Source organism: Myotis nattereri (assembly GCF_964212035.1).
Source record: "Myotis nattereri genome assembly, chromosome: 8".
Classification (NCBI taxonomy): domain Eukaryota; kingdom Metazoa; phylum Chordata; class Mammalia; order Chiroptera; family Vespertilionidae; genus Myotis; species Myotis nattereri.
In genome coordinates, this window is record NC_138083.1 from 31,726,219 (window position 1) to 31,754,191 (window position 27,973).

The 27,973-nt window shown below is 46.2% G+C and overlaps 1 protein-coding gene across 2 annotated transcripts in view; it reads right to left on the bottom strand.

The window, feature by feature from the left end:
- The window catches only part of STK35 (serine/threonine kinase 35), a 38,790-nt gene extending 21,592 nt beyond the window's left edge, over positions 1-17,198 (bottom strand). The window contains exons 1-3 of one of the 2 annotated variants that reach the window (XM_081096748.1): positions 16,759-17,198; positions 15,567-16,167; positions 1,843-2,874 (exon numbers count right to left, since the gene is read on the bottom strand). In XM_081096748.1, coding sequence (XP_080952874.1) covers positions 2,162-2,874; positions 15,567-16,167; positions 16,759-17,064 — 1,620 coding nt within the window. In that variant the 5' untranslated portion in view covers positions 17,065-17,198 and the 3' untranslated portion in view covers positions 1,843-2,161. Of the gene's footprint in view, positions 1-1,842; positions 2,875-15,566; positions 16,168-16,758 lie in introns of those variants that run through there. The other variant, XM_081096747.1, reaches the window with a different exon arrangement.
- Positions 17,199-27,973: the final 10,775 nt, after the last annotated feature.

Genomic DNA, 27,973 nt, shown 5'->3' on the forward strand with positions numbered 1-27,973 from the left:
AGGCCCATAATTCTAAGTGCCCAGCTAGGGCAGGATAGGCTACACTCAAACAGGAACCAAAAGATCAAGTACTGTGCTGTCTTTATTAGCTGTCAGCCTGGGACACCATGTACCTAACTTTTTCTCCTCTCAAGGTCACCTATTTCTCTTACTTGCAGGCATCACTCCTATTTAGCTACACTTTGCCCTGTGAAACAGCACAGATCTCAAGTGTGGATGTCCAAATGGAAGTCATGATCTCAATTAGTTGTGACAACCCCATAATCCTAACCCAAATTCAGGTCCCTCTTCCAATGACAACTTTCTTCCTATTCCAGGGCAAACTTGAATTCTAAGGGGTTTTTTAAAGTGGAAAAAGATGAGATGGAAATGGGAAGTGACAGCATGAAATACAATTAAAACACTCTCTAGCCAACCCTTTTGGGGGTTTTAACGTGGTATTAGGCCAAATCTAGCTTTAGGGAACATGCTTCTCTTCCTCATTGGGCAGGACTGGCCTGGCATCTGGAAGGTACTCATAAATGTTCATGGAATGGAACAATTAAAGCAAGTGACTCACTCTAGAAATAAATTTAGTGAGAGCACTACAGATGCAATCAGCTCAACACAGTATTCACCAAGTCCAACTAGAAATCTGAGGGTGAGGAAAAGAAAGGAGGGTGACTAAAAACCCACCCAGATGATGGAAAGCTCTGTGTCTCATGTGCTAAGGCCCCCCCCCTCCTTCTGACCAACCACCAGGTTCAGCCCCATCTCCATCACCTCATCTCAAGGCTTCAGCAAAATGTAAGAGTAGCTTACTTCCAGCTTGCCATATTAATATTAAGAAAAAGGGCGAAAGAAAGGAGTGGCATGAGTAAGATATACTGCCTTTAATTTAGAGGGATATAGAGTTGCAAAGGAGAAACAAAATGGTACATGTGAAAATACCTAGCAAATATGGGTCAGTGTTCTTTTATTCCCTTCCCACAAAGAGATTTCTGTTAAGGAAAAGAATTCAAATCTGACCAGAACACTAGCTAGCATTTGTATATTCTGCCGTTAATCTCCCACATCTAGTACTTTCTTCTGCTTCCACATCTGGCCAGTTGTCTAGCTAATTCTCTGCCCTGAAGATCAAGGCACTCCTTTATCCACAGTGCCACGCAAATGCAGGTTCAACAACATTCCTTACTAGTGTGAATAAAGCTGACCCAATGGTCTCCACTCACCCAAATTGGTGGAGTCTCTCAAATGTGCTAAGGTCCCTCTGGCCTCAGGTCCTTTGCAGAGGCTAGATCGTCTACCTGGAATGCTCCTCCTTGCCTCCAATTTCCTACTCTTGCCTCTGGCCACCATCCCCCAAAAGGTCAGTTTTCCTTAACTCTTCTCATTTGTTGCAAAGAGACTCTAATAAATATTGAGTAATGTTTGTCTCCCCAACTAGGCTGCAAATTTCATGAGGATGGGGTAAATTTCTGGTGTTGCTTACCACTGTTGCCCCAGAGCCTAGCACAGTACTTGACAAGGGAGAGCTCATAATAAATGTGGGCAATAATGTACATAAGCAAAGCCTTCCAGGTAAGAATCCTCACTCACAGGCTTTATAGTGTATAAGAATGGAGAAACCCTCTGGTATCTAGAGTAGGAAAATGGCTATATTATGGTACATATAATGAAAGCCATACTTTCAAAGTATGACATGGGGAAATGCTCAGATTAGCATGGAGTGAAAGAGCAGGAAACAAAGCTGTAACTCACCACAGCATGATCTGAACTGTGTAGAACTGGATGTGCAAGTACAAGGGATACAATCAGGGATGGCATTTATCCTCTGAAAAAAAACTGCCCGTACCCTTTTGTACATTTTCTACAGTAAGCCTTTATTAATTAATGAGAAAACATGGAAATGTAAGAACTCAACTCCAATGCAACTCCACTCAGAAAACTTCTAGACATTCCAACTCATACTCAAATAATCCCATATATCTCCTCATCAAGACTTGGGGGATCTTTGATAACAAGCACTTACTAGTAGATCTCTTCAATCCTGCGTTTCCCAATTCCCTAAGGGCCCGCCCCAGAGCCCAGGGTGACCAATCCAGTCCAGGAAGACTGCATGCACAACAAAAAGAGTACACTCACCTAGTTTAAAAACAACCAAGATGCTTTGCCCTGAATTTTAAGCAGCACATGTGACCTGGTCCATTCTGGTTTCAAGTTCAAAGGCATCAGGCCGGTCCTGTGGGTTAGCAGCTAACATATCTTTCAAGAGCTGCTTGATCCCCTCAGACATGGAAGTCCTGCGTTTCTGGGGGATGTGCAACTCCATCTTTGGATTTTCTAGCAGCGCCTCACCAACAGGGACGATCTCGGTCCCCTGTTTGATATAGGTCCCCAGGAGCTCCTTCTTGGTCTCAGAGTCAATGAAAGTGATTCTTTCTATCATTGCCCAGATGATAATGCCCAGGGCAAAGATGTCAGCCTTGGCTGTGTAGTGTCCCTCCCAGACTTCAGGGGCCATGTAGAAGTCTGAGCCGCAGGCTGAGGACAGCCAGTACTTATTCACATTCACATTTTTGTTGTTCTGATTACCCTCTTTGCCTCGGGGGGCTAGCCCAGCACAGACCTTGCTTAGTCCAAAGTCTGCCACCTTGAGGATGGGGGTGCCAGACCTCTCCGTGATAAGGATGTTGTCTGGCTTTAGGTCCCTGTGCACGATGTGGTTTTTGTGCAGGAAGGCAATGGCGCTTGTGAGCTGTAGCATGAAGCTTTTGTTGGTGGCTGGGTCCGGCCTCCGGGACAGGACGTACTGATTCAGGTCTCCACCTTCACAGAACTCCATGACAAACCAGAGATAACAGGGCTCCTCAGCATAACCCAGGATCCTTTCTCCTAAATCAAAGGAAGACCGGAAAGAGCTTGAGTGAGATGGGCACATTCACACCACCTTGAGGCTATAGGAATGCAGTCTATTAAAGTTAAAAGTGACAGTGGTGACAACTGCTCCAATCCAGGAGGACCAGTAAAATTGGCATGAGCCAACTCTACACAGCCAGCCCATCTCTACTCACACAGGATGAGTGAAGGGACAAAACATGGTATGACACAGGCTGCAGGGACTGGCATCAAGCACCTGGATTTGGAGTTAAGGGTGCCTGGGCTGTAACTCTGGTTTACTGCTGACTGGGTGAACAGCCAGGAGGCAATGCAGTTTACCTTTCCAAGTTTCTACTCCTGCTTCTTCACCTGTAAATGGCCACATGTAACCACTTACAGAGGCCTGCACTGGCATTTGACATTCAACTTAATGTTTACCACTACCTAAGGAGGTAGAAGGAGACAGCTCCATCTTATAAAATGAAGAACCTGTGGCTCATAGAGACTCAGAATTCACAGACTCAAATCCATTTGACTGCGAAACCACTGCATTTCTTTTCTTTTTTTTAAATATATTTTATTGATTTTTTACAGAGAGGAAGGGAGAGGGATAGAGAGCTAGAAACATTGATCAGAGAGAAACATTGATCAGCTGCCTCCTGCACACCACCAACTGGGGATGTGCCCACAACCAAGGTACATGCCCTTGGCCGGAGTCGAACCTGGGACCCTTGAGTCCGCAGGCTGACGCTCTATCCACTGAGCCAAACTGGTCAGGGCAACCATTGCATTTCTTTATACTGTTTCCAAAGAGGCAGCATCATATCACCCATACCTCCCAGGGCTGCTGATGAGACAAGGCAAAGCATGTGAGAAGACTGTTAAATGTTTGTTATTCCAGGCCAAGCAAATGACCTTCCCTCCCTTCTTTGTAACTTGTATATTGATTCTTGTCAATACATCTACAACTGAACTACAATTTTGTTTATTCCAGAGGCACACTCCAATTCATCCGTTTTCTGCTAGCCCACCATATGCCTATCACAGTGAGTACACAACACCCCCATCTCTAATGAAGCTTGAATTAAAGGAGGTTACCACTATTTCAAAGGTAGGTAGGAGTTGCCAGATCTAAAGAAATGAGAAGGGACAAGACTTAAGTTACCCCTAAAGGACAGGCTGTACATCAGCAGGGAGAAGAAAGAAGGGAATTCTAGGCTGAGAGATGGAATGGATTAACAGAACAAAGAACAAATGGACTAGAGGTATAAATAGAAGTCTGGTGGGAACAGTGGAGTCTGAAGTAGATGTATAGGTGGAATCACATTGTATTGGCTTGAAACTCTAGCTCTTATCTTTCTGTCTTTCCTTTTGAACCATAGAAGCTCCAGAAAAGCTGGTGACTGGCATCTCCACACAAATCCCAATATTCTTTTTTTTTTAGTTATTATTATTTTATTTTTTCCACCACCATTTACCCTCTCTATGCCATCTTCCACCTCCACCACGGTGCCCTTATGTGAAGTTATTTGATAACGACCAGTGCCCCAGAAGCTAAGCCTAAAGTAGACAGATGTCTTAACTAGCTGATGAGGCTGGGCCTGCCCAAGATTGTCACATGGATCATTCATGACTATGCCAGGGCCTAAAGACAAGTCCTATGATCCCCAGTATGGTGTCTCCATTCTACTAAAAAGGAGGGCTATATACAGCCTCTCCTGGAAGGTTTCTTTTTACTAGTTATTTACTCTACTTCATTATAAAGAGAAATAGTGATCCAGGATATCCCGCCCCTTTCCAACCCAAATGGCCCCCAAATTACCAGAGCACAGTCTACCAAAGCCAGTGGTTTAGGAGTTCTAGGTTAAAGCAATAAAATTGACAAGGCAAAACCCTTAGGTTTCTAACCATGATCTGACAGGCCTTATTTCCCTTGTAATTATATAATTTGTTTGTTTAATCACTCACAATCAAAGTAATACAGGAAGAACCAGTTTAGGGCAGATGGGTTTCTTTCTTTCTTTTAAAATCAATTGTTTCCCATCTCATAATCCTCTTTCTAGGTCATCGGCTCTAGTGGGCTGAGGTTCTTTATCTAAAAACACTATAAAATGAAGTGGTGATCTGAATCCTGAATCAATCTAGACTCTAGAATAAAAACTCATAAACAGGAGCAAGACATGTCTGCTGGCGGTAGAGCCAGAAAGGAAAAGATTAAAAAAACATCAAATCCCTTCTGCAAAGGCCACATCAGAAAACAGGGCAACTTTTTCAATGAAACAGTGGGGAAAGAAAGGGTGGGGAGTGGTGATTATTTTATATACAAAGTTGGGAACTATGGCAACTAAAGTAAAAAGAAAACAAGTCTGCAAAACAGACTACTATGTAAGTCCAGGTTATGAGAATCCAGGGAAAGAAAAAAATACCCTAAGTGAGTGAGTGGGTGGGGCAGATGGGACCCAGGACTGAAGAGCCTGGGAAGTGAGCGAAGCTTAGGAGATGGTTCGGGGGTGGGGGTAGGGAGCTGTTTATTGAGAGGAAAGCACTGGAGAGGAAACATTCTTAGAATCAGACACAGCATCCATGAGCGTGACAGAATGGAAAACTGGGGAAAGCAGCTACTTGTCCTAGCGACAAAAGGTACTTCTTTGCACAGGCTCATTTCACCAGAAGCTGACGCATGTTTTCACGTGGAGTCCCCACGAGCCCACTAAAACAAAAAAACAAAAAAACACACAAAAAAAACCACAAAGAGGCTGGTCAGACTCCCAGTCCTTTCCTTCAGGCAGACTGCCTACCTGGGCCTCTCAGCTACCTCACAGCAAGGTGGAGGGAGGGGAGGTGGCGCTCCATGCATTTCTCTCAAGAAGCAGGCCGAACTGAAGTAACAGGAGAGCACCGACCAGAAGGCAAGGAGTCCCACGGGTTTACCAGTGGTTTCTTCGTTCAAAGGAAAACATGGAGAGACTGAGGCATGATGACTAGAACTCTGGGCAAGACCCTGAACCTCTCTGAGCCTCAGCCTTGTAATCTACCAAATGGGAACGACACCTACTCCACAGATTACTGTGAGTTAAGTCACAGGCACAAAATACATTTTACCAAGTGTCAGATACTTTGGAGCATCACATCCTGCCTACCACTAACATCACTATTCCTACCAGATCTCAGCCTAGTCCTAGGAAGTCACTGATTTCAACAATCCTGGTGCTGCAGGCCATGTGTTGTTAGGCAAGAGATGAAACAGATCAGAAAATGAAAGTCCATGATTCCATATCACATTTCACAGGCCGTTAGCCAAAACCCATAGCTAGACCAGACCACATTTTTTTTAGGTGACCTCTATCTAAAAAGCATCCTCTCCCTCAATCTGTGTGTACCCTATGGAACCAGCTTGAATGCCAACCTACTAACACTTGCCTGATCCCCCAGTGAACTTGCCTCTTCTGAGCAGCCAAGGCCCTAGTCTTATAATTTACCAACGTGACTGAATTGGAGAAGGGAAACTGGTCAAACTTCTGTGGAATTACCAAACACGTGTCCTGAAACGACACTAATTCCTGGGCCCCAAAATGTCACTGGGGTTCGCCAGTCGGAGTAGGGGCTTACAGAGGTCAGGTGATCCATGGAGCTTTAGCACAGGTCCATCTCACAGTGGTCCAGGTGGGTCCCCGAGCCAGCCTGTGATGACTTCCCCAGTTTCAGAATGTATAACTGGAATAGACTCATGCAGCAACTAGCAGAATCCCCAAACGAAATTTATAGGTTTTATTTTTAACAGATAGAAAAAAAATGAACTTTACTTAAGTTTATAATTCCCTATTTTGGTATAATCGGACAGTTTCTATAAGATTAATGAGAGTTAAAAATTTAGCTTCCCAGAAGGGAAGAAAATAGCAAGACTGTTATTTGGAGGTTGTAAGGATTTGAGGTAAATTAACCTGGGAGAGTCCACTGGGTTCCAGGCACAATTTTAAAGGCTCATTATGTAAGCTGTCTCATCTCACTGGACACTGTTTTAGAGGTGGTAAACCTGAGAACAAGAAATAGGGTGTCATTCTGCCTGAGGAGCAGGGAAAGGTGGAGAGGAGAGAGGCAGGCTGAGAATCATTGCAAGCAGGGTCCTTGAGCTGTGTCTCCTAGGATGAAGGGAGGAGCAGAGCACAGTGGGGTGCGAGTTTGCAGCGAAGGACCCCAGTAATCTGGGGTAATCAGAAGAGAGCTGCAGTAGGAGATAGTCACAAATGAGGCTGGAGATGGAGCTGGAGTCGGGTCATGAGAAATGGTATCTGGCAGACAAAAGGATTTGAAGTTCAACTGGAAGACATGGGAAATAACTAAAAGTTCTTGATCTATTTTAGAAAAGATACTGCTTATTGAATCTAAGAAATCATTGATTTTAAGACATACCATTTAAGTAAGATCGACAGGCTGCTGACAACACCATGCTAGGCTATTGACTAAGCCGAGTTCTGACTTCAGAGATGTTAACATGTGAAAGAGCATGTCTGAGAATTGATGAAACAGTTCCCTCTGGAAGCATAAGGAGTTAGAGATGGAATACTCATCAGGAGGTTTTGAAAGCCCAAGAAGTGATGGCTGGCAAGGGAGGGGTGAAAAGAGGATGGGAGAAAGAGGTCTTGGAGGTTTAGAATCAATAGAACTTAGTGACTTATCACATGTTACGAGATGGACAGGAAGAATTCAGAGAGGACTCTAGCCAATTCTCTTCTTACTCCAAACCCCTACCTACTTAGATGATAATTATATCCCCTGTCACAGGTGAGGAAATTAAGCCTCAAAAGATTAAATAACTTGCCTACGGTCTCAAAGCCAGTGAGCTTGGATTCTAATTGTGAGCTCCACTATTGCCTCTTAGTGCCAGCAGCAGAATTTAACACCTACATGTTTTATTTCCACTTCGACCCAAGCTCCTTGTTAAGTAGACTCTTATGTATAGGATGTTGCCAAGGAGTTTAATGTTCATCCAGTCTGATTCAGGTTCATTTTTCAATATAGAACTAATTATGATTTGGACTTAAATATGCTGAGATGCTAGATCAGCATATGTGTCACAGATCTTAAAAATGCTCAATCCATTTGACATAATAATCCCATTCAAGCAATTTATTCTAAGTGAAGAGTACCAAAAAGACAAAAAACAAAAACAAATCCCCTACCACCACTAGCAACAAAAAAGATACACCAACACCAAAAACAACCGGAACTGGTATTCCATACAGCACAGTAAAAGGGAAGCGTTGGAGACAACTATCCAAGAGTAGTTGACAGTTAATTTATGATTACCACTTAGTTTAAAGGCCAGTTATGCTTCAACAAAATTTACTTAAATAAAAAAACATGTCATAAGCAAGTTTAATGACAAGTTAAAAAAAAATATAAAATTGTAATATTGGAGAAAAAGGATTAGAAAGGAAACTAGAAAAATGAAGTTTGAAATTTGTTGACTACTGCCATCCCTGTTCTTGATTAGTTAAGAATTATACATTAACATATTTTAAAGAAGTGGCACAGCTGAAGATCTCAGTTCTGAGAAGCTGCTAAAGACAAGGACCCAGCTTAGCATGTCTTCCCAAGGAAAAGAGGAGCATATAGACCAGGGGTTCTCAACCTTTCACAGGGGTCGCCTAAGACCATCCTGCATATCAGATATTTACATTAGGATTCATAACAGTAGCAACATTACAGTTATGAAGTAGCAACGGAAATAATGTTATGGTTGGGTCACAACATGAGGAACTGTATTTAAAGGGCCAGAAAGTTGAGAACCACTGATATAAACCAACCTCTTGTCCCAGTCTCAATGACCTTGGGCTGTTACTGTAAAACAGTGATGGCGAACCTATGACACTCATTCTTTTGGTTGATTTTTCTTTGTTAAATGGCATTTACATATATAAAATAAATATCAAAAATATAAATCTTTGTTTCATTATGGTTGCAAATATCAAAAAATTTCTATATGTGACACGGCACCAGAATTAAATTAGGGTTTTTCAAAATGCTGACACGCAGAGCTCAAAAGGTTCGCCATCACTGCTGTAAGATGTTGGGGGTAGGGAGGTCCAGTGTCAACACAGCAGGGTGTGTTCAAAGTACTTCTTAAGATTAGTCAATGTCACTGTGCGCTAGAGAATGGACCCCTTAGGGTGGCTGCCAGAGAAACACAGTGTTTCACAGAAGCCAAGAGGCCAATTATGAACCCATAGGCCTAGAGCAGCCGTGGGCAAACTACGGCCTGCGGGCCAGATCCGGCCCGTTTGAAATGAATAAAACTAAAAAAAAAAAAAAGACTGTACCCTTTTATGTAATGATGTTTACTTTGAATTTATATTAGTTCACACAAACACTCCATCCATGCTTTTGTTCCGGCCCTCCGGTCCAGTTTAAGAACCCAATGTGGCCCTCCAGTCAAAAAGTTTGCCCACCCCTGGCCTAGAAGAAAGGACAAGGAGACAGCCAGGTCTGCGGTCAACATCATCCCCACTCTTGCACCTCCATGGCCATGTGACCCTGGGCAAATGTCTAAGAGGCTATGAATAGGGCATGCAGCCATGTAAATTAAAGACATCCAGAATTTGAGTCACTAAATAGGGCTTCTGGCCATAAGGACCCCAAAGGCCATATTGGAGGTAAAAATAAACAGATGTTCTATTAGGAAGCTAAGCTCGCCTAGAATTTTTACATACTATAAAAAGCCCTACCCAACACAAGCCCAATTAACCAAAGCTCTCAAGGAAGGGTTGTTTCTATCTCCTGGGGCTGGGGTCTAAAATCCCCAGTGCACACAGAAGGAAGGCAGTTGGATGGAGCAAGAGAGAAGTCTGCCTGGTTGTCCCAAGACATTCAAGAACAGAACAGAAAGGAGGTAAAGGGTGCCTGGCAGCTGAGACATTTAGAGAAGCACCGACAGAAATCAGCAGTGCCACAAATACTGAGCATACAGACCAGTGGTTCTCAACCTTGGCTGCACGTTAGAATCACCTGGGAATCTTTTTAAAATCCTGATTTCTGGGCCTCATCCTCTGGAAATTCTGTTTCTTTGTTATGGGGTGGGGCCACAACATTAGTAACAAACAGAATTTCCGGAGGATGAGGCCCAGAAATCAGGATTTTAAAAAGATTCATTACTAATGTTGTGGCCCCACCCCATAACAAACAGAATTTCCAGAGGATGGGGCCCAGAAATCAGGATTTTAAAAAGATTCCCAGGTGATTCTAACCCCATAGACAAACCTCTAGTCCAGGGGTGGGCAAACTTTTTGACTCGAGGGCCACAATGGGTTCTTAAACTGGACCCGAGGGCCGGAACAAAAGCATGGATGGAGTGTTTGTGTGAACTAATATAAATTCAAAGTAAACATCATTACATAAACGGGTACGGTCTTTTTTTTTTTTAGTTTTATTCATTTCAAACGGGTCGGATTCGGCCTGTGGGCCATAGTTTGCCCACGGCTGCTCTAGTCCAAGTCTCAATGACCTTGGGCTGTTACTGTAAGATGTTGGGGGTGATTACAGATCTTAAAAATGGTTTCACACAGAAACCAATGGCTACTAAAAAAGGTTTCCCAAGGCAATATATAATTAAAATTAAATAATAGCCATTGGTTTCTGTGTGAAATATGCTTCTGCCCGCTTAACAATCCAGAAGAACAGAACCACTCAGAACTTAAGCCACCTGTCCCAAGAGTGCAGCACAGCTGTTAGTGCCTCAGTTGTCTCACCTGTAGAATAGGGATAATTATAGTATTGACTTCCAAGGGTGGTTGTGGGGACTGAATCAGTTAACAGGTGTAAAACCTTCAGAACCTGGCACACTGCAATCTGTAAGTTTTAGCTCTTATTAATAGTGTGAAACTGGAACCAACACCTCCGGACTCCAAGTCAATACCAGTGTTCTACTGTATCCCATTAATTTCCAAGGCCCCTAATGCTGCCTTTTACCTATGTCACTGTCATGAAAGCCAAAGACCACCACTCAGCTCTCTGCCTTCACTAGGGGACTCCCTAAACTCTGAGACCCCAAGAACAGCAGAGAACTCAGAGTTGCTTTCTAGAGCAGCGGTCACCAACCGGTGGTCCGCAGACCACTGGTGGTCCTTGATGTCCGAAAGGTTGGCAACTGCTGTTCTAGAGGCCTGGCACTGATGACCTGGTACTGAGCCCAAGGTTTCCTGAGGCAATCAACACGCTGGGGGGAGTTTTCAGGCTGACAACCAATCCACTGCTAAGACCCTGGTCTCCCTCCCCTCACTATACTCCCCCTCATCCCCCACCCCCCAGCTTACTAAAGTCTACTTCCTTCCCTCTATACTCCCTCAGGGAACCTCTACTGTTTTCTGGGATACCCATCACTCCTGACCTTCCGCTGGGATCATTTGGGCATATGTCTTCTGCCCAAATGAGGAAACTTTGTGTTGCCTCTTGTAATACAGTGCCTGGCTCACAGTCATCACTGGGCATCGGTGCACAGACACCACTGCCTCCCAAGGGCTGAGACTCCCACCCATGTCAAGCCCCTAAAGGTACCCCAAGAGCATCAAATAACTGGTAAAGCAGAGCTACTGTTTACCAAGTTTGGACAAGCTAGGTTCCTAGCTTTCTAATTTGGTTTTATGAGCCTGGAGAGTTTGTCCTGGTTTTTTTGGTTTGTTTTGTTTTGTCCTTAGGATCAATGTGCACTTTAAGAGAAAGCACCAGAATTTCTGAGTTTTACACTGACCTCAAGGCTTGCCTGCTGTCTTCTAAGTGGTAGTAATCATGAATTTAGTTTTAGGTGCTTTAGCAAAGGAAACAAGGAGATAAAAATGAACTGTTGCCCTAACCGGTTTGGTTCAGTGGATAGAGCGTCGGCCTGTGGACTCAAGGGTCCCAGGTTCGATTCCGGTCAGGTGATGTACCTTGGCTGCGGGCACATCCCCAGTAGGGGGCGTGCAGGAGGCAGCTGATTGATGTTTCTCATCGATGTTTCTAACTCTCTATCCCTCTCCCTTCCTCTCTGTAAAAAATCAATAACATATATTAAAAAAAAAAAAGAACTGTTGATGCCTTAGCATTTAAAAGTTAAATAAAGACACTAATTCATTAACCAAATAATTTACAGGATTGCTAATCTGGTGTTTAAACGCCTGGAGGCTCTCCTGAATGCCACCACTAACTCCTTTGGGGCAAGTCCTGTGCTTTTCTGGGCTTCAGTTTCCTTCCCTGTGAAACAGAAAGCCAGATCGACACCTAAGACCGCTATGGACTCTGCAGCTTCTGTTATCTACATCATGATCTGGGTAGGACTTGTTCCATGTATGTTCAGAGAGAAAAGGACAGACACAGAAGTCTATTAAACAAGGTTAGAGAAGACCAAGAACTGAATTTAAAAGCTGCCCTCTTCTTTTAGATATTGGATTATTTATGTGTCAAAATAATTTGTTAAGACTATAGAAATGCCTCTGAGTGTTCACTAGAGAGCTGATACTAATGTTGGGAAAACACTATTTTCCATTTGGCCCAACTGTGAAATAAATGATTCCACCTTCTCTCTTCACTACCTACCCACATGTCCTAGGCTCCCTTCTTTCAGGCCCACCTTCTCTGCCCACTTCTGATTCTCATTCCTGTTAATTCTTTACAATATTCTGTAGGAAGCCCTTGTTAATGAGCCAACCTGCTTTTTCCTCCTGTGACCCGATTAGAATTTAAGTCTTCTACAGGTCCTCAAACTTTCCAAATTAAGTTCTTTTAGGACAAGTCCAGACCATTCATTAACCATAGTGAAGGAGGAGACAGTCTGAGAATGAAGAGCCTGTAAAATACAGTGAACTAAATAACACTACAGGGACTCAGTAAAAGTATAGAGTACAGGCATACCTCGTTTATTGTGCTTCCCTTTTTTATTTTTTAAACCAACTGAAGACCCTCCACCAGCAAAAAGATTCCGACTGGCTCCATTGTGATGATGTGGACCACACCTACTGGAGGAGGTGTGCCTGTACGTAGAGTTGGTTCAACTGAGACCTTATGGCAGATGAACCCTTTTGTTCTGTTTCAAAATTACCCTAAACTGCTGAAGACCGGAAAAGGTGGCTACAAAGGATTTTCTCCTTAAATGACAGCTGAGCCAGATTATCTCTAAGATACCTTCCAGCTCTAACATTCCTGAATATCAGTATGTTGTAAAGTCAGCACCACACCGCAGAGTAAGACTGCTAAACTTTGGAAGCTGAAGCCGGGAAAATGGAATAATTTGGGTATGTGTTCTCCACTTTAAATATTTATAGCAAAAAAGTGTTCTCCACTTTAATATTAATAGCAAAGGACAAATAAACAAAAAACCCTGGATGCCTATTTACTGCTTTCTAAATTAACACTTGACGTGTAAATTTCAATGTGAGTTTCATAAGTGGAGGCAATGTCACTTCAGTGCTCCATCTCTGAGTCAAGAACATTACCTGGCCCATAATAGAAGCTCATATATTAACACTCCAAACTACTGAAAGGAACATATTAAGTGACCTAAAGCAACATACTTCATTTCTATAGCTGTTTTAGTTCACAAAGGAAGAAAATACCAATGTTCCTGTCAACTAGGTGTTCCTAGGAAATGGGATGTGTTCCATGGTCAAACAAGTTTGGGAGACTTAACAAGAACACTGCCCATCTCAAAGGGGATGATGGCAGAAGATTCAAAATACAGCCTAAACTTACCGAGGCCATGAGATCCTCCTTATCTGGGCACTGACTGACACGCCCAGGCTGCACGGCAACCCGATGTCATCTTAGGGATAAAGGAATGCTCCCCACAGCCTTGAAACAACTTGTCCCCAGTCCCATGCAATCGGTTCCGACAAGCCATGATAAAAGTGAGTTTAACTCCAAAGCCCATGGTATCAACCACTGTTTACTGTGGAGTTGTGACAAATTCTCCAGGTGGGGGAAGTTTTAATAGTGTACAGTTGACTCTTGAACAAGGACTTGAACTGTATATGCTGATTTTTTCAATAAATACTATAAATTTATTTTTTCTTATGATTTTCTTAATAACATTTTCTTTTTTTTTTCTAGTTTACTCTAGTGTAAGCACTCTATACAATAAAGATATAGTATGCAAATTGTCCCCTGTCTGGGCGTTTGACCAGGGGGTGGGGCAGCAGCCTCTAGTACAGTGTATAAAATACATCAGTAAGGCTTCTGGTCAACAGGAGGCTAATGCCCAGACCACTCATTTCAGAGAAAGGGGTCGAGTCTCTCTTCAGAGAGTCAAGTGAAGAGCTTATAAGATACAGGTGAGCTAAAAGAATCTACTGGAAAATCTTTTCAAAACAAATACGTATATTCGCCCTGGGGGGAGCGTGTGCTTTTCGGGATGGATGGGGCAGGGATGGGCATATAAAGCGAAAGCCTAGTTTGAAAAAGGATCCCAGGTGATAGTCATCATGTCCCTCAACCCACGGTCAAACAAAGACTTGAAATGGGACAGGGAATTCTCTTGGGATGAGTTTGTAAGATCTTAAAGTCAGACAAAAGTTCCAAACAAAATGCCTTATCCAAACCCACCCCAAATCCTCTCCATTCTAAAAGGTTCATCCTGGGGTAGGGAGGGCACCATTACCAATTTGAAAGGATCTAGGCCTTGAAGCAAGACAAATCTGGATTCACAGCACTTGATTTATAAAAAAGTTTGTAAAGAAAGCAGCAATGCAACGTGACTTCCCTTACAAACTGATTAACCTTCATCATTGTTCATGTCTAATCATCAATTTCACCATTTATGGAAAGAGGAAGGACTTCTAAAATTATTACCTGAAGTCACTTCTGGAAGACCAGTAGGACCTAGTTGGGACTCAGATGAATAACCTCAGACCCTCGTAGCCCATGGCCCTCTCCTCTCTGAACACGAGCAAGATGTGAGTGCTGAGAACCCAGGATGGACTCACTCCCAACTGCAATGAAAGCTCGGAAGCTAGGGCTGCCTTCCCAAGGCAGGCGAAGCCCCCTGCCTCACTGAGCCTGTCTTTCCGGCAAATAAAACCACTTCCATGCCAGCCTCTGAGGATTAAGAAACCGTTCAAGAATGTAAAGTGGGCGAAAAAGACGTTAGGTATTGTGATGTGATGTGAGAGCTCTGGGCCCACCTGGGGGGTTAACTATTCCGGGGGCCCAGAGGACTCGGCCAGAAAGCCGGCAGCTTGCGGACTGCCCTGGGACGCCGGGCCGGCGGGAGGAGAAGGAAGAGTAGGAAGCAGGAGTTTGGGGGTGGAGCTGGGGGAGGGGGCCGTGAGGATGTCTGGAACCAGGCAGGAAGGGGAAAGAGGAGAGGCCCTGGAGAAGGAGGGGGCTTATGCAGTTCTTCCACCAACTCTGAACCCCACCCCTCCCCTCCCCTCCCGATCTTAAAAGTACTAGTCGTTCCTTAATGGCTCGCACGCACTGAGCACTTACTGAGACAATGATTAGAACTCAGCGAGCGCTTGTTATGAAAATACCAGTTAACGTCCGTCCCAGGGACCGTTCTAGGTCCCAGGCTGCGACGCGGGCCCCAACGCCAGGGCCCGGAGGGAGAGGAGGGTGTGTCTGGGCCCAGGGTGACAGGACCCAGTGGTCCCGAGGTCACTCTGGCCGAGCCGCCCCCAGCAGCGGGTCCCGGCCCCGCGCGGGCGGGCGGGCGGGCCGGTCCCGGTCCGCCGGGCTCCTACCTTTGAGCGAGGTCTCCACCAGGCGCAGGTAAAGCTGCGAGTTCTTGTTGCCATGGCTCATGCGCTGGGCTAGGCCGTTGCGCTGCAGGACACACTCCTCAAACTGCACCACGTTCTGGTGGCGCCGCTTGAGGCTGGTCAGGGCCCAGAACTCCGCCAGCGCCAGCTCCACGTTTTCCGGGGCGTCGCAGCGGATCTTCTTGACCGCCACCCGGGCCCCGCTGCGCCCGGCCACGGCCTCGTAAACCACGCCGTAGCTGCCGCGCCCGATCTCGGCCACCAGGCTGTAGCGCGGCTGCGCGGACCCGCCGCCACCCTCGGGCCGCCGCCGAGCCAGGTAGGCCTCGCCGGGGGCTTCGGCCGCCACCGGATCCATGGCCTGGGCCGCAGCCACTGGCCTCAGCTTCGCGCTGGGCGCCCGCGGCACTGGGCTTCGCCTTTTCCTCTCGGGGCTTTGTGTACCTCGGCGGGCGCCGTCCGCCTCCCCCGTTTCCATGGCTGCGGGCGGCGGGGGGAGCAGCAACGGCGCTGCCCGGCCCCCCCCTGCCTCATCCCTCCGTCCGGCCCCGGGACGCAGAGGAGCGGGTGCTTGGGTTGTGACCTGCGGGTGAAAGAATCGGTTAAACGACCAGGCCGAGGCGCGGAGGCAGGGAGCGCAGACCAGAGGGCGCCCCACCTCCTCCTCCTCCGGCCGCCGCGGCCCCTTTAAGACGGAAGCCACCGCGGCTGCTGGAACCTGGGAGGGGAGGGGAAAGCGGGAAAGACGAAACCACAGGCCGTGGCTCGGAGGGGAACTGGAGAGAACAGCAACACCCCCACCACCTTCCCAGTTAACTGATCGTCTAGGAGTAGGAAAAACAAGTTCTCGCAGACTTTACGAGTTATTACAATCGCCTTAAGAAGCCACTCAGACTGTGGAAATCTTGTTTCCTGCCCGCCTCCCTGTGGGGTCCCCCCTCCCCGCTTCCCGCCTAGTGTTCTCCAGCATGTAAACCGTCCATTGAATTAAGTCCGAGTGGAGCCGAGCAGACCGACCCACGTCTCCAGGGCGGCGGGTGGAGAGCGTCGGCTTAAACTTTCGGCGGCCCTGCATGCGCCCGGTCCGGGGCCCGGGGCCCTTCCTCGGGGCCCCAGGCGGTGGGGAGAGCTCCAGCCCGAGCACTTACTTTTCCTCCGCCGACCGCGCCCTTACCTGGCCGGAGCCCCTCCACTTCCGGACGGCGGGTTTCCCCCCAGGAGTCTCGGGCTGGGGATGGTGCGCTCCCGGCCGGGGCTGCCGTAGGTACCGAGCCGCGCGGGAGCCGATGGCCCGCGCCGGGCGTGCGCCGGAACCTGGTGCGGCCCCGGAGATTGCCGCGGCGCGCGCGGGGCAGAACCCGGCGTCCGGGCTCCCGCGGCTCTGCACGCGCTCGCGCCAGCTGAGCCCTTTACATAACCGCTTTACATAAGGCGCGCCTTCGGCGGGCGCTCGGGCCAGCGGGGGCTCCTGGTGGCCCATGCCCCGGAGGCCAGCCGAGCCCCGAGCCGAACGCTTTCTGCCGAGGTCGACGGAGCAGCCGCAGACGGGGCCCAATCACAGGCGAGAACAGCCCGACTCCAAACGTAGGCGCCAAATTCCCGCGATCCGCCGCGGCCCCGGATCTCCGCCGCCGCGCACGCACCGCAGCCTCCTCTCCGCCTGTATGAGCGAGGATGATCGGCACGCAGTAGGCGCGTAATAAATACGAATTGGTTGACAGGATTGGTCGGTTTGGTGGATTTAGAATAGCTTCTTCCTGGGAACCGCCGGGCTAGGTTGGAATCAACACCCCGCCTCCAATTAATCCCTTTATCTTCGGTAAATCATTTCTCAGATTGGAGCTTCATTTTCCTTTTTGCAAAATAAGACTGAGCCTTACCTCCAGGGTTGCAAGGATTTTTAAATATTTTGTTCACTGCTTTGTACCCCAGTGCCTAGTAAATGCCCAATGTTTGTTAACTGAATCTACAGGTACTTATTAAATTCCTGTAATGTGCTAGGCTCTCTTTTTAAGTCGCTAAAGAGCAGCGAACAACAGTTTCTATCTTAACTGAGGTTCTGTGCCAGGTGAGACAAATCAAGTAGGTCACCTTGGGCAAGTTAATCAACTTTCTTGTGTCTCCATTCCTCATCTGTAAGATAACAATAATTGTAGGATTCACTGAGCTTGTACTATTAAAGCACTTAGAACAGGACAGGGCCTTGCATACAGAAAAATAGGTATTATTATTAAAGACACGATATAGCTTTTTACAAGAAGTGTAGTGGAGAAAAAGAATGAGCTAAAGAGTTCCTGGGGGTTGGGGACAGGCCATTGTGATAGTGTGATCACTTGAAGACTCTTTTATATGTAAAATTTCAAAGTTATGTATAAATTGCAAGAATAGTAAAGAATTCTCATGCTTTTCAACCAGAATAACAAATTGTTATATTTTGCTGCATTCTCACTATCACGTTTCTCTTGTGTATATATGAGTGTAAAACATGAATTTTGGTTTTTTCCCTAAATCATTTTACAATAAGTTTCAGACATCATGTCCCTTTATCACCATATGCTCTGTGTGTATTTCCTGAGAACAAGGATGTTCTCATGCATAATCTCAGTACAGTTATCAAAATCAGCTATTTTAATAATATGATTCTTTTACTTAATATACCTTCCATATTTAAATTTTGCTAATTGTCCCAATAATGTCCTCTACGGTATTCGCAAGGATCCAGTTGAGGATCACTTGTTGCATTTAGTTGTCATGTCTCTTTACCTTCCTTTACTCTGGAAGGACGATTACTTAGCCCTTCATCTTTCATGCCCTTGGCTTTTTTAAGAGTGTTGGAGAGTTATTTTGTAGATGTCCCTAAATTTGGATTTGTCTGAAGTTTTCTCATGATTAGATTCAGGTTATGCATTTTGTCAGGAATACCACAGAAAGTTGGCTTCTCAATGAATCACAATGGGAGGCACATGATGTTGATTTGTTCCAATGCTGGTGATGTTTGATCATTTGATTAAGGTGGTGTCCGCCACGATACTCCACAGAAAAGTTAACTCTTTTTCCCTTTGTAGCTATTAAGCATCTTATGGGAAGATATTTTGAGACTATCCTATACTTCATCAGACTTTCAGCATTCATTGATGATTCTTACATGGATCAATTATTGTTGTTGTTGTTGCAAAATGGTGATTGAAAGGCCTCTGTATTGGTCTGTTAGGTCTGCCCATAATAAAATTCCACAGACTGGTGGCTGAACAGAAATTTGTTTTCTCACAGTTCTGGGGGCTAGCAGTTCAAGATCAAAGTGTTGGTAGGTTTTGTTCCTCCTGAGACCTCTACTTGGTTTACAGATGGCCTGCCTTCTGACTGTGTCGTCACAAAACCTTTCCTGGGATATCTTTTCCTCAAGGACACAAATTAGATCGGATTAGGAGCCCAATGGACCCTTTAACTTTATCTCCAAATATGTTACATGCTAAGGTACTGGGGGCTTGTGAATTCAGCAGGCAAATTTGGGTAGTGTTGAAGTTGGGCATGAGACACAATTCAATCTATGACAGTCTCCGTGAGATATGACATCGAGCTGAGACCTGAAGCCAGCCATGCTAAAACTAGTGGAAAGGCATTTAAGGAAGAGGGAACAAGTACAGAAGCCATGACACAGGAACAAAATTGATGTTAAACTTCAGCCAATTGGTGAGAGTGTAAAATTGTACAATCACTTTGGGGAAAATAATCTGGCAGTTTTTTATTCATCTACCTATGGCCCAGCGATTCTATGCTTTGGTATTTATCCAAGAGAAATGAAAACTTATGTTCACAAATACATTTGCATAAGAATGTTTACAGTGGCTTTTCCCATTAGAGTCCCAAATTGAACTCCGATGTTTATCAAGAAATGAATGGAGCCCTAGCCGGTTTGGCTCAATGTGGATAGTGTCAGCCTGTGGACTGAAGGTTCCTGGGTTCAATTCTTGTCAAGGGCACGTACCTAGGTTGCAGACTTGATGGTCCTAGTCAGGGCGCATGCGGGAGGCAACCAATGGATGTGTCTCTCTCACACCAATGTTTCTCTCTGTCTGGCTCCCCCCTCCCTTCCACCCTCTCTAAAAATCAATGGAAAAATACCCAGTGAAATGCTGCTTGGGGAAAAAAAGGAATGAAGTATTGATACAATAGCATGAATGAATCAAAATAATTACACTGAGTAAAAGAAGCCAGGCACAAAAGTGAACATACTGGATTATTCTAATAAACAATTCTTGAACATGCAAAACTAGTTTGTAGTGGCATAAAGCACATCAGTAGTTGGGGTGGGAAGGCAGGGATGGAATTCAGAGGTGTAGGAAACTTTTCAGGGTGATGGATTTGTTATCTCGAAATTCTCGTGTGCGAATAGTTTCAAGGGACATGTGCTAAAACACTTCAATACTTTCAATAGGTGCTGTTTATGTACATTAATTTTACAGCTTCACCTCAATAAAGCTATAAAAAATGGAGGAAAAAGTATATATGATTCCATTATAAAGTCAAGCAACACTGAACCATGGTGGCAGGAATTATACCAGTGGTTATCTTTGGGGTGAGAATTGAGAACTAAGGGACACAAGGCAATTTTCTGGGTGGGAGCATTTTATTGTATGCATATTATACTGCAATAAAGTTGATGTAAAAGGTGAAAAAACAGAATCCTGCCACCAGAACACCCATATCTTTACTTAGAGCTTCTAAGGGCCAAAGGCTGCCTGGTACTCAGCAGGGCTGGCCATTCCTGCAGTCACTGGCCCTAGAGGCTGAGCAGGGCCCGTGGAGTCTCTCTTCTGCTTAGTTTCCTGACCTGAGTTTTAAGAGACGGGGTCTGAAGGTCTTGGACAGGGGTCCTCAAACTTTTTAAACAGGGGGCCAGTTCACTGTCCCTCAGACCGTTGGAAGGCCGGACTATAGTTTAAAAAAAAACTATGAACAAATTCCTGTGCACATTGCACATATCTTATTTTGAAGTAAAAAAACAAAACGGGAACAAATACAATATTTGTATTTGCATGTGGCCCGCGGGCGGTAGTTTGAGGACCCCTGGTCTAGGATATCCACTTTTGTATGCTGTGAGAAGGACCAGCTACTTGCAAAATTGTTGCTGGCTTGAGCTTTTTTTCTTTATTTTTCTTGAGTTGCAGCAGGAATCTATTCTTGGTATGGCTAATAGCCAACTTTTACTAAAGTTTTCTATCTGTCAGGCACAGAAATGAACCAAGAATTCTCATGCCCATCCTGTGATGTAGTTACTATCATTAGCTCCATGTTACAGATGAAGAGACTGAGGGAGGAGGTCACAGAGCTGGATTGGAGCTGAGACCCCGCCTTTTCACACCACCTGACCCTGCTCAGCTCTCTCTGCTCAGCATTTTCAACCAACATGCCTACCTCCATATCCCTGGAGCCTCAGATGTGTCAGACACATGGCTGGAGCTCAATATTTAGTGACAGAAGAAATGGAGGAGAAAGGGAAGGGCAACAGTGAGGTGTTAGGCCCTTTCAGTGGGCCCCTCCCTGCCTCGCGGGACTGACAGAAAATAAGACATCATGGGATTATGTGACTCCAAACCACCTTAGTTTACAGAGGACAATAAAGCAGGGTGGGCGCTGCTTTCGAATGGATGGTTTGGGAAACCTCTCTGAGGAGGTGACCTTTTTTTTTTTTTTTAATATATGTTATTGATTTTTTACAGAGAGGAAGGGAGAGGGATAGAGAGTTAGAAACATCGATGAGAAACATCGATCAGCTGCCTCCTGCAAACCTCCCACTGGAGATGTGCCCGCAACCAAGGTACATGCCTCTGACCTGAATCCAACCTGGGACCCTTTGGTCTGCAGGCCGATGCTCTATCCACTGAGCCAGACCGGTCAGGGGTGAGGAGGTGACCTTTGGGCAGAGACCTGCCTGAAGTAAAGGCATCAGCCAGAGGCAGATTTACTAGAAGAGCATTCGGCGTCAGAGGAAGGAGTGCAGAGGCCCTAGGATGGGCGCTGGGAGGAGCTGTGGGAAATGAGAGGGGAGTGGAGGCTGTCATGGGGCAGAGACTGGAGGGCCATGGTGAAGACTGGATTTGTCAAGCATTCTCTGTATTTCAAGCACACCGTCAGCGGGGTAGCTGGAGAGAGCTGACACTCAGGTAGGACGTCATGCTAAGGACTGTCCCCCAAGTACTTGAGGGGGTGAGAACCAGCCTTGGGGGTGGTTCCATGGGAAAGCAGGGGGCTCTGGACTGGGAAGGGAGGGTTGGGTGGAAGGGAGGATTGTGGGAGGATGGAATCTGGGAGGGGGCTGAGACTGCTCTAATGGGCAGTGAAAGGTTAGCAGGAAATGAGGCAGGGCTGGGGGCTGGAGGTGGCATGGGGTTATGGCAGTTATAACAGGGAGGCAAGGGCGAGAGGGGGTTAAGGGAAGAGGAGCTGACACAGGGGTCTTAGAGGGGGCCTTCGGAGGGCCTTGGAGGTACTGAAGGACGGAAGCTTGAGCTGGCTGCCTGGAGGGCCATCTCCAAGAAAAACTGGAGCTTGTCATGCTGCCTAGCACCATGCAGCTTGCAACTATGTGGGAGAGATGGCTTGTCCCCATTTTATGAATGGCAAGATTGAGCCACAGAAACTTACATCACAAGTGAGTGGAATGGCTGGGACTTGAATCCTGGCAGCCTTAGGGTTTTGTATCCAAGCTCTTAACCATTATACAGATGTTCGCAAGCTTGAGAGCCCATCAGCATCACGTGAAAGGCTGGTTAAAGCCCAGATTGCTGGGCCCCACCCTCAGAGCGGCTCATCAGTGAGGATCATCAGTGAGGCACGGGTAGAGCTTGGTAATCCAGTTCTAACAAGGTCCCAGGTGGTGCTGATGGGATGTTGCTGGCCCAGGGACCACACTTTGACAATATTACATTACACTACACTACACTGTCCTTAGAGGGAGCACAAAGCTGAGGTGACTGTAGAGAATTTAGGGAGGAAGTGGAGCTATTACATAGAAAACTGAGCAAATAAGACACGAGGTGATAATTAAAGGCAACACAATAAAAATTATAAGAAAAACAATCATCATAAACTATAATGCTCAGCTGGAAATAATATATTGTCATTACAATGTAAAATCAACACGCTGTTTTAACCAAAAATTATGGTATAATTATTTGTGGAAACTTGGAGTGTGTGTGTGTGTAGAGAATAAAGGAAGGAAAACAATTCTTTTTTTCTATAGCTGTAGTTAATGGAAAGGTGTATAATTAGAATATCTTGAGGTGACACCTGTAATCAGGATTGAAGAGGCAATCACAGATTTAGGTATTGCTTCATGGGATGAGACTTGGGGGTGGGATAGGATTTTTGTTATCAGCCTTGTAGTAATATTTAACTTGAAGAGAAACTAATCTTAAACATTACGTATGTTTGTTACTAGGGTTAAAATGAAAAGTGGGCGTGGGCTTTAGCCACCACTGAGCCAGCCTGTCAGCTTGGTGGCGCTGTTCAGCTTCTGGCCATGACGTTCACCTGTTGTCCTGCATCACCTAAAAGCATCTGGAGGGTTACAAGCAGCCAGCGCCCGAATCACACCCTGGAAACACTGCACTAGAGATGCTGATTCCAGCAGGACGCAACAGAGAGGTCCTCTTGTCTACTAAACAAGGGTCCGAGTTGCAGAACCAACGATGGAAGCAAATACAGCCACCCTGCTTCACATTTCAAAGGTGCTTCCCCTGAAAGGGCTCAGCAATCCCAACACTTCTCCTCTCTCATCTGGAAATTGCATAAAAATTCTCTGTCAGGCTATATTTGCAGCAGAAAATTGGTTGCTAAGTTCCTAGCCGCTGTTTATGGCTTTTGGAAAGATAAAGGAATACATTACAGAGCTAGCGGGGCAAAGTCTTTAATTCTGTGATATTAGGATATTCAGAATAAATGATCATGGAATCTGGTTGAAATGTACACAACCATAAGGCAACAAAGTACACTCATTGATCAAAGTGTAAAGCAATAACAGCCTTTTAGGAAGGCAATTTGATCATTCATTGTTTATTAATATATTTTAAAATTAATGGACTTTGGCCCAGCAATTTTATTCCTAGGGTTTATCCTATAGAATACTTACCCAAGTGTGGAACAATATATGTGCAGCAAGGATTTGGGTGGTCATTTGTAATAGTAAAATATTAGGAATACTCAAGTACCAGAGGCAGGGGATTAGTTACGTACCACCACACATTTGAATATAATGTAGGAAAGCAGGCATTAGCTCTGTATGTACTTCCAAAGAACAAATATTCGCTATATATTTGTACATAAAAAAGCAAATGTAAACTAGGATCTATAGCAGCCGTGGGCAAACTACGACCCGCGGGCATCCGGCTCGTTTGAAATGAATAAAACTAAAAAAAAAAAAAAAAAAGACCCTACCCTTTTATGTAATGATGTTTACTTTGAATTTATATTAGTTCACACAAACACTCCATCCATGCTTTGGTTCCGGCCCTCCGGTCCAGTTTAAGAACCCATTGTGGCCCTCGAGTCAAAAAGTTTGCCCACCCCTGATCTATAGTGTGACCTCATGTTTAAATATCCTATATAATAAAGAGGGAATATGCAAATCAACTGTCACTCCTCCACAAAGATGGCTGCACCCACAGTGGAGGCCGAGTTTCCATAACGAGTCTTAACGAGCAATCAGCAGGGACCTGAGGCTGGGCCACCCCCCCCCCCCATCTCCTACCCCCATGGGGCTTAACAGGGGACCTCAGGCCATGCCCCCCCCACCTTGGTGCCAGGCCAGGGGACCTCAGGCTGTGCCCTCCACCTGGTAGGGCTTGACGGGGGACCTCGGGCCATGTCCCCCACCTGGTAGGGCTTGACGGGGGACCTGAGTCTGTGCCCCCTGACCACAGGGCTTGATGGGGGACCTCAAGGTGCTCCCCTCACCCCGGTGCTGGGCTGGGAGTATGTGTGGGAGTGTGGGGACCTCAGGCGGCTCCCCCTGTCCCGGCACCAGGCCAGGGGACCTCAAGCTGCGCCCCCCACCCCGACACCAGGCCTGGGGACCTCAGGCTGCTCCCCTCGCCCCAGGCCGGGGTACCTCATGCCGTGCCCCCCCCAGTGGGGCTTGACAGGGGACCTGAGGCTACTCCCCCCTCCTAGCACCGGGCCGGGGGACCTGAGGCTGCACTCCCTGCCCGGTGGGGCTTGCCAGAGGGTCTCAGGCCGCATCCTCCACCCAGCGGGGCTTGACAGGGGACCTCAAGGCGTGCCCCCTGCCCTGGCCCAGGCTGGGGGACCTCAGGCCGTGCCCCGCATCCTGGTGCCAGGCCAGGGGTCCTGAGGCTGCGCACCTCCACCTGGCAGGGCTTGACGGGGGACCTCAAGGTGCACCCCCCTGCCCCAGTGCTGGGCGGGGAGACCTCAGGCTGCTCCCCTCGCCCCAGGCTGGGGGACCTCAGGCCGTGCCCCAGTGGGGCTTGACAGGGGGCCTGAGGCTGCGCCCCCCTCTTAGCACCAGGCCGGGGGACCTGAGGCTGCACTCTCTGCCCGGTGGGGCTTGACGGGGGACCTCAAGGCACGCCCCCCACCCTGGTCTAGGCTGGGGGACCTCAGGCCGTGCCCCGCATCCTGATGCCGGGCCAGGGGACCTGAGGCTGCCCCCCCCCCAACCCCCCAACCCAGCAGGGCTTGACAAGGGTGAGACTGGCAAGGTCTGGATCTAGCCCAATAGTGGGGGGGGGGGGGCAGCCAGGTCTGGATCTCGTGCAATTTTGAGACACATGTGGGCAGGCAGGGACTTGACTCTGGGTCCTGTGGTGCGCCCCAGACTCTGACAGGAGGAAGATTTTCATATACATTTTACTAATTTTCTTTCATCTCTGACACTTCTGTTATAGAGAAAGGGCAAATAGCAGTTAAAATATTTCCTCTAGTTAATCCCCGTTTAGTGTGCACAAATTTCGTGCACCAGGCCACTAGTGTATACATAATTGCTAACCTTACTTGAGTTGTGTCTCTGTATTTGGAGCTGTCCTAAGTGCTCTATAAAGACTAAATTTATTATTTCAATAAGCCTATAGTGTAGGTCTTATGATTATCTCCATTTTTTTTTTTTTTTTTGTAGAAATTGAGGCACAGACAGGTTCTGTGACTTTCTCAAGGCCATGCCACTTAGAAGGTGGAGCTTGGATTCAAACCCAGGCATATCTATTACGGCCAAAGGGCCTGCTCGGGCGCCACTTGTTACGGCCAAAGGTGATCCTGAGGGGGGGGGGGGGTGAAAGGATTGAGAAAAGACAGACAAGAGAATGAAAGCTGGGTCTCGGTGGGACGCTGCCTCCCTGATGAGGAGACTGCGCCAGCATCCACAAGCCGTGTCTTTATTTTATAGCAGATGCCACGAGGCAAAGTAGGGGCATGATCACGTTGTTTACAGCATTCTCGTGAGTTTCATCCCCACTCAACTACATGCACCTGAACTCTAGCACAAGGCACGTGGGGCCACGAGTTCGGACCATAGGTTCAAGCTTACAACCATAGCTGTTGGCTATGATTGAGCTGGGAGGGCCCTGCCCTCCAGCTGGAACTTGCACGTGGCAATGAGAGGACCCTGTCCTTTCATTAGTCCAAGGCTTGGACCTGGCCAAAACACTGTAGCCGCGCCCCACACATATCCAATTCCAAAGCTTGTGATCTTAAACCATCACACAATACAGCCACTCTGCTTATGCACTTGTGTGTCGTTGTGCAGACATAAAGGGAACATTTGGATAAATAATACTCTAGATGGCAAGAAAACTTCTCTTTAGGTGGTTCTTTCAACGTTTCATATGCTTTGACCTTTTTATGTATCTCTTTTAAAAAATAGTTTTATTGATTTCAGAGAGAAAGGGAGAAGAGAGAAACATCAGGGATGAGAGAGAATCATTGATCGGCTGCCTCCTACATGCCCCCTACTGGGGATTGAGCCTGAAAATGCCCTTGACCAGGAATCGAGCCGTGACCTCCTGTTTCATAGGTCAATGCTCAACCACTGAGCCACACTGACTGGTCTTTATGTTTTTGGTGTTAATTTTAAATACTTTTTTGCAGATATGAAAAAGAATTAAATTCAATTAAAAAAATAACATACCATAATGCAGACTGTATCCTATCACTCATTTGCTCAGTGAGTGCTAAGTTCCTACTGTTTGCCAGCGTGGAGGCTGAGATAAATAAAACCCAGTGCATGCCAGGAGGGACTCACAGTCCAGTGAGAACACCAAGAAAGCAGTACCCACTCCCCAGTCCTTCCTGACTCTACTGCACGGTGATTTTCCTTTAGATTGTGGTCGGCCAGTGAAAAATGAGGCTGCACCATAGATGTCAATACTGTAAGTGTTGCCTCTTTCAGCTAATGGGAGCCAGGTGGTGTGCTGGGCCCTGAGCAGTATACACTGCCTTGCTTTCTCTATAAAACGTATTGCTGCAACCAACATTTACTGGGCGTGAGGCCCTTTGTGTGAGCTGGGGATACGGAGATGACTAAGACAAGTTCCCTGCTGGCAAAACCTGGTATTGTGAGGAAACCTGCCATGTTTCTAAGTAGTTACAGTTCCCTGTCGGAGAAAAAAAATAACATTTAAAAGGCACTTACCAAGGACTGGTTCATACACTTCTGATATATACTAATTTATTGGATTCTTACCCCTGTGATATGCTATTACTGTATTCTCTCTTTTACAGATGAGGACACTGGGGCACAAGGAGGTTAGGCAACTTGCCCAAGATCACGCAGCCAGGAAGCAGAAGATCGGGGAATTTCAACCCAGGTTAGGTTGTTGGAAGAGCACAGCTGAAGAGACCAGCTTGTGGTAGAACAATCATAATAAACACTATATTAGCAACCGTGACAGCACCAGTTGCAATCGCACGGGCTTTGGGAGTTTTAAGTGCTTGCACAGACTTGTCTCTGTATTAGGTGGTCCCAGATATAAAATGACCCTCTCTTTTTTTCACAATGAGAAACTTACCAAACAGAAAATGTTTGGGGAACCGACTTGAATATATACATTCTTAAGGCTGGAGATGAAATAATCAAATGTCTATGTAGAATATTTAATTTATTATGTTAGGTATGCACATACTCTCAAGATTATTAATACATTATTTAAAAATATATTTTACAAAGATATTATGTGTTAATAATACATTACTTTAGAAATACTGTTCCCCCTCCCAGGCTTGTATTTAACAAAACAATTTTATCCTCTCTCTTCTTTTTTTTTTTTTTTTTTTTTTTTTTTTTTAAATATATTTTATTGATTTTTGACAGAGAGGAAGGGAGAGAGATAGAGAGTTAGAAACATCGATGAGAGAGAAACATCGGTCAGCTGCCT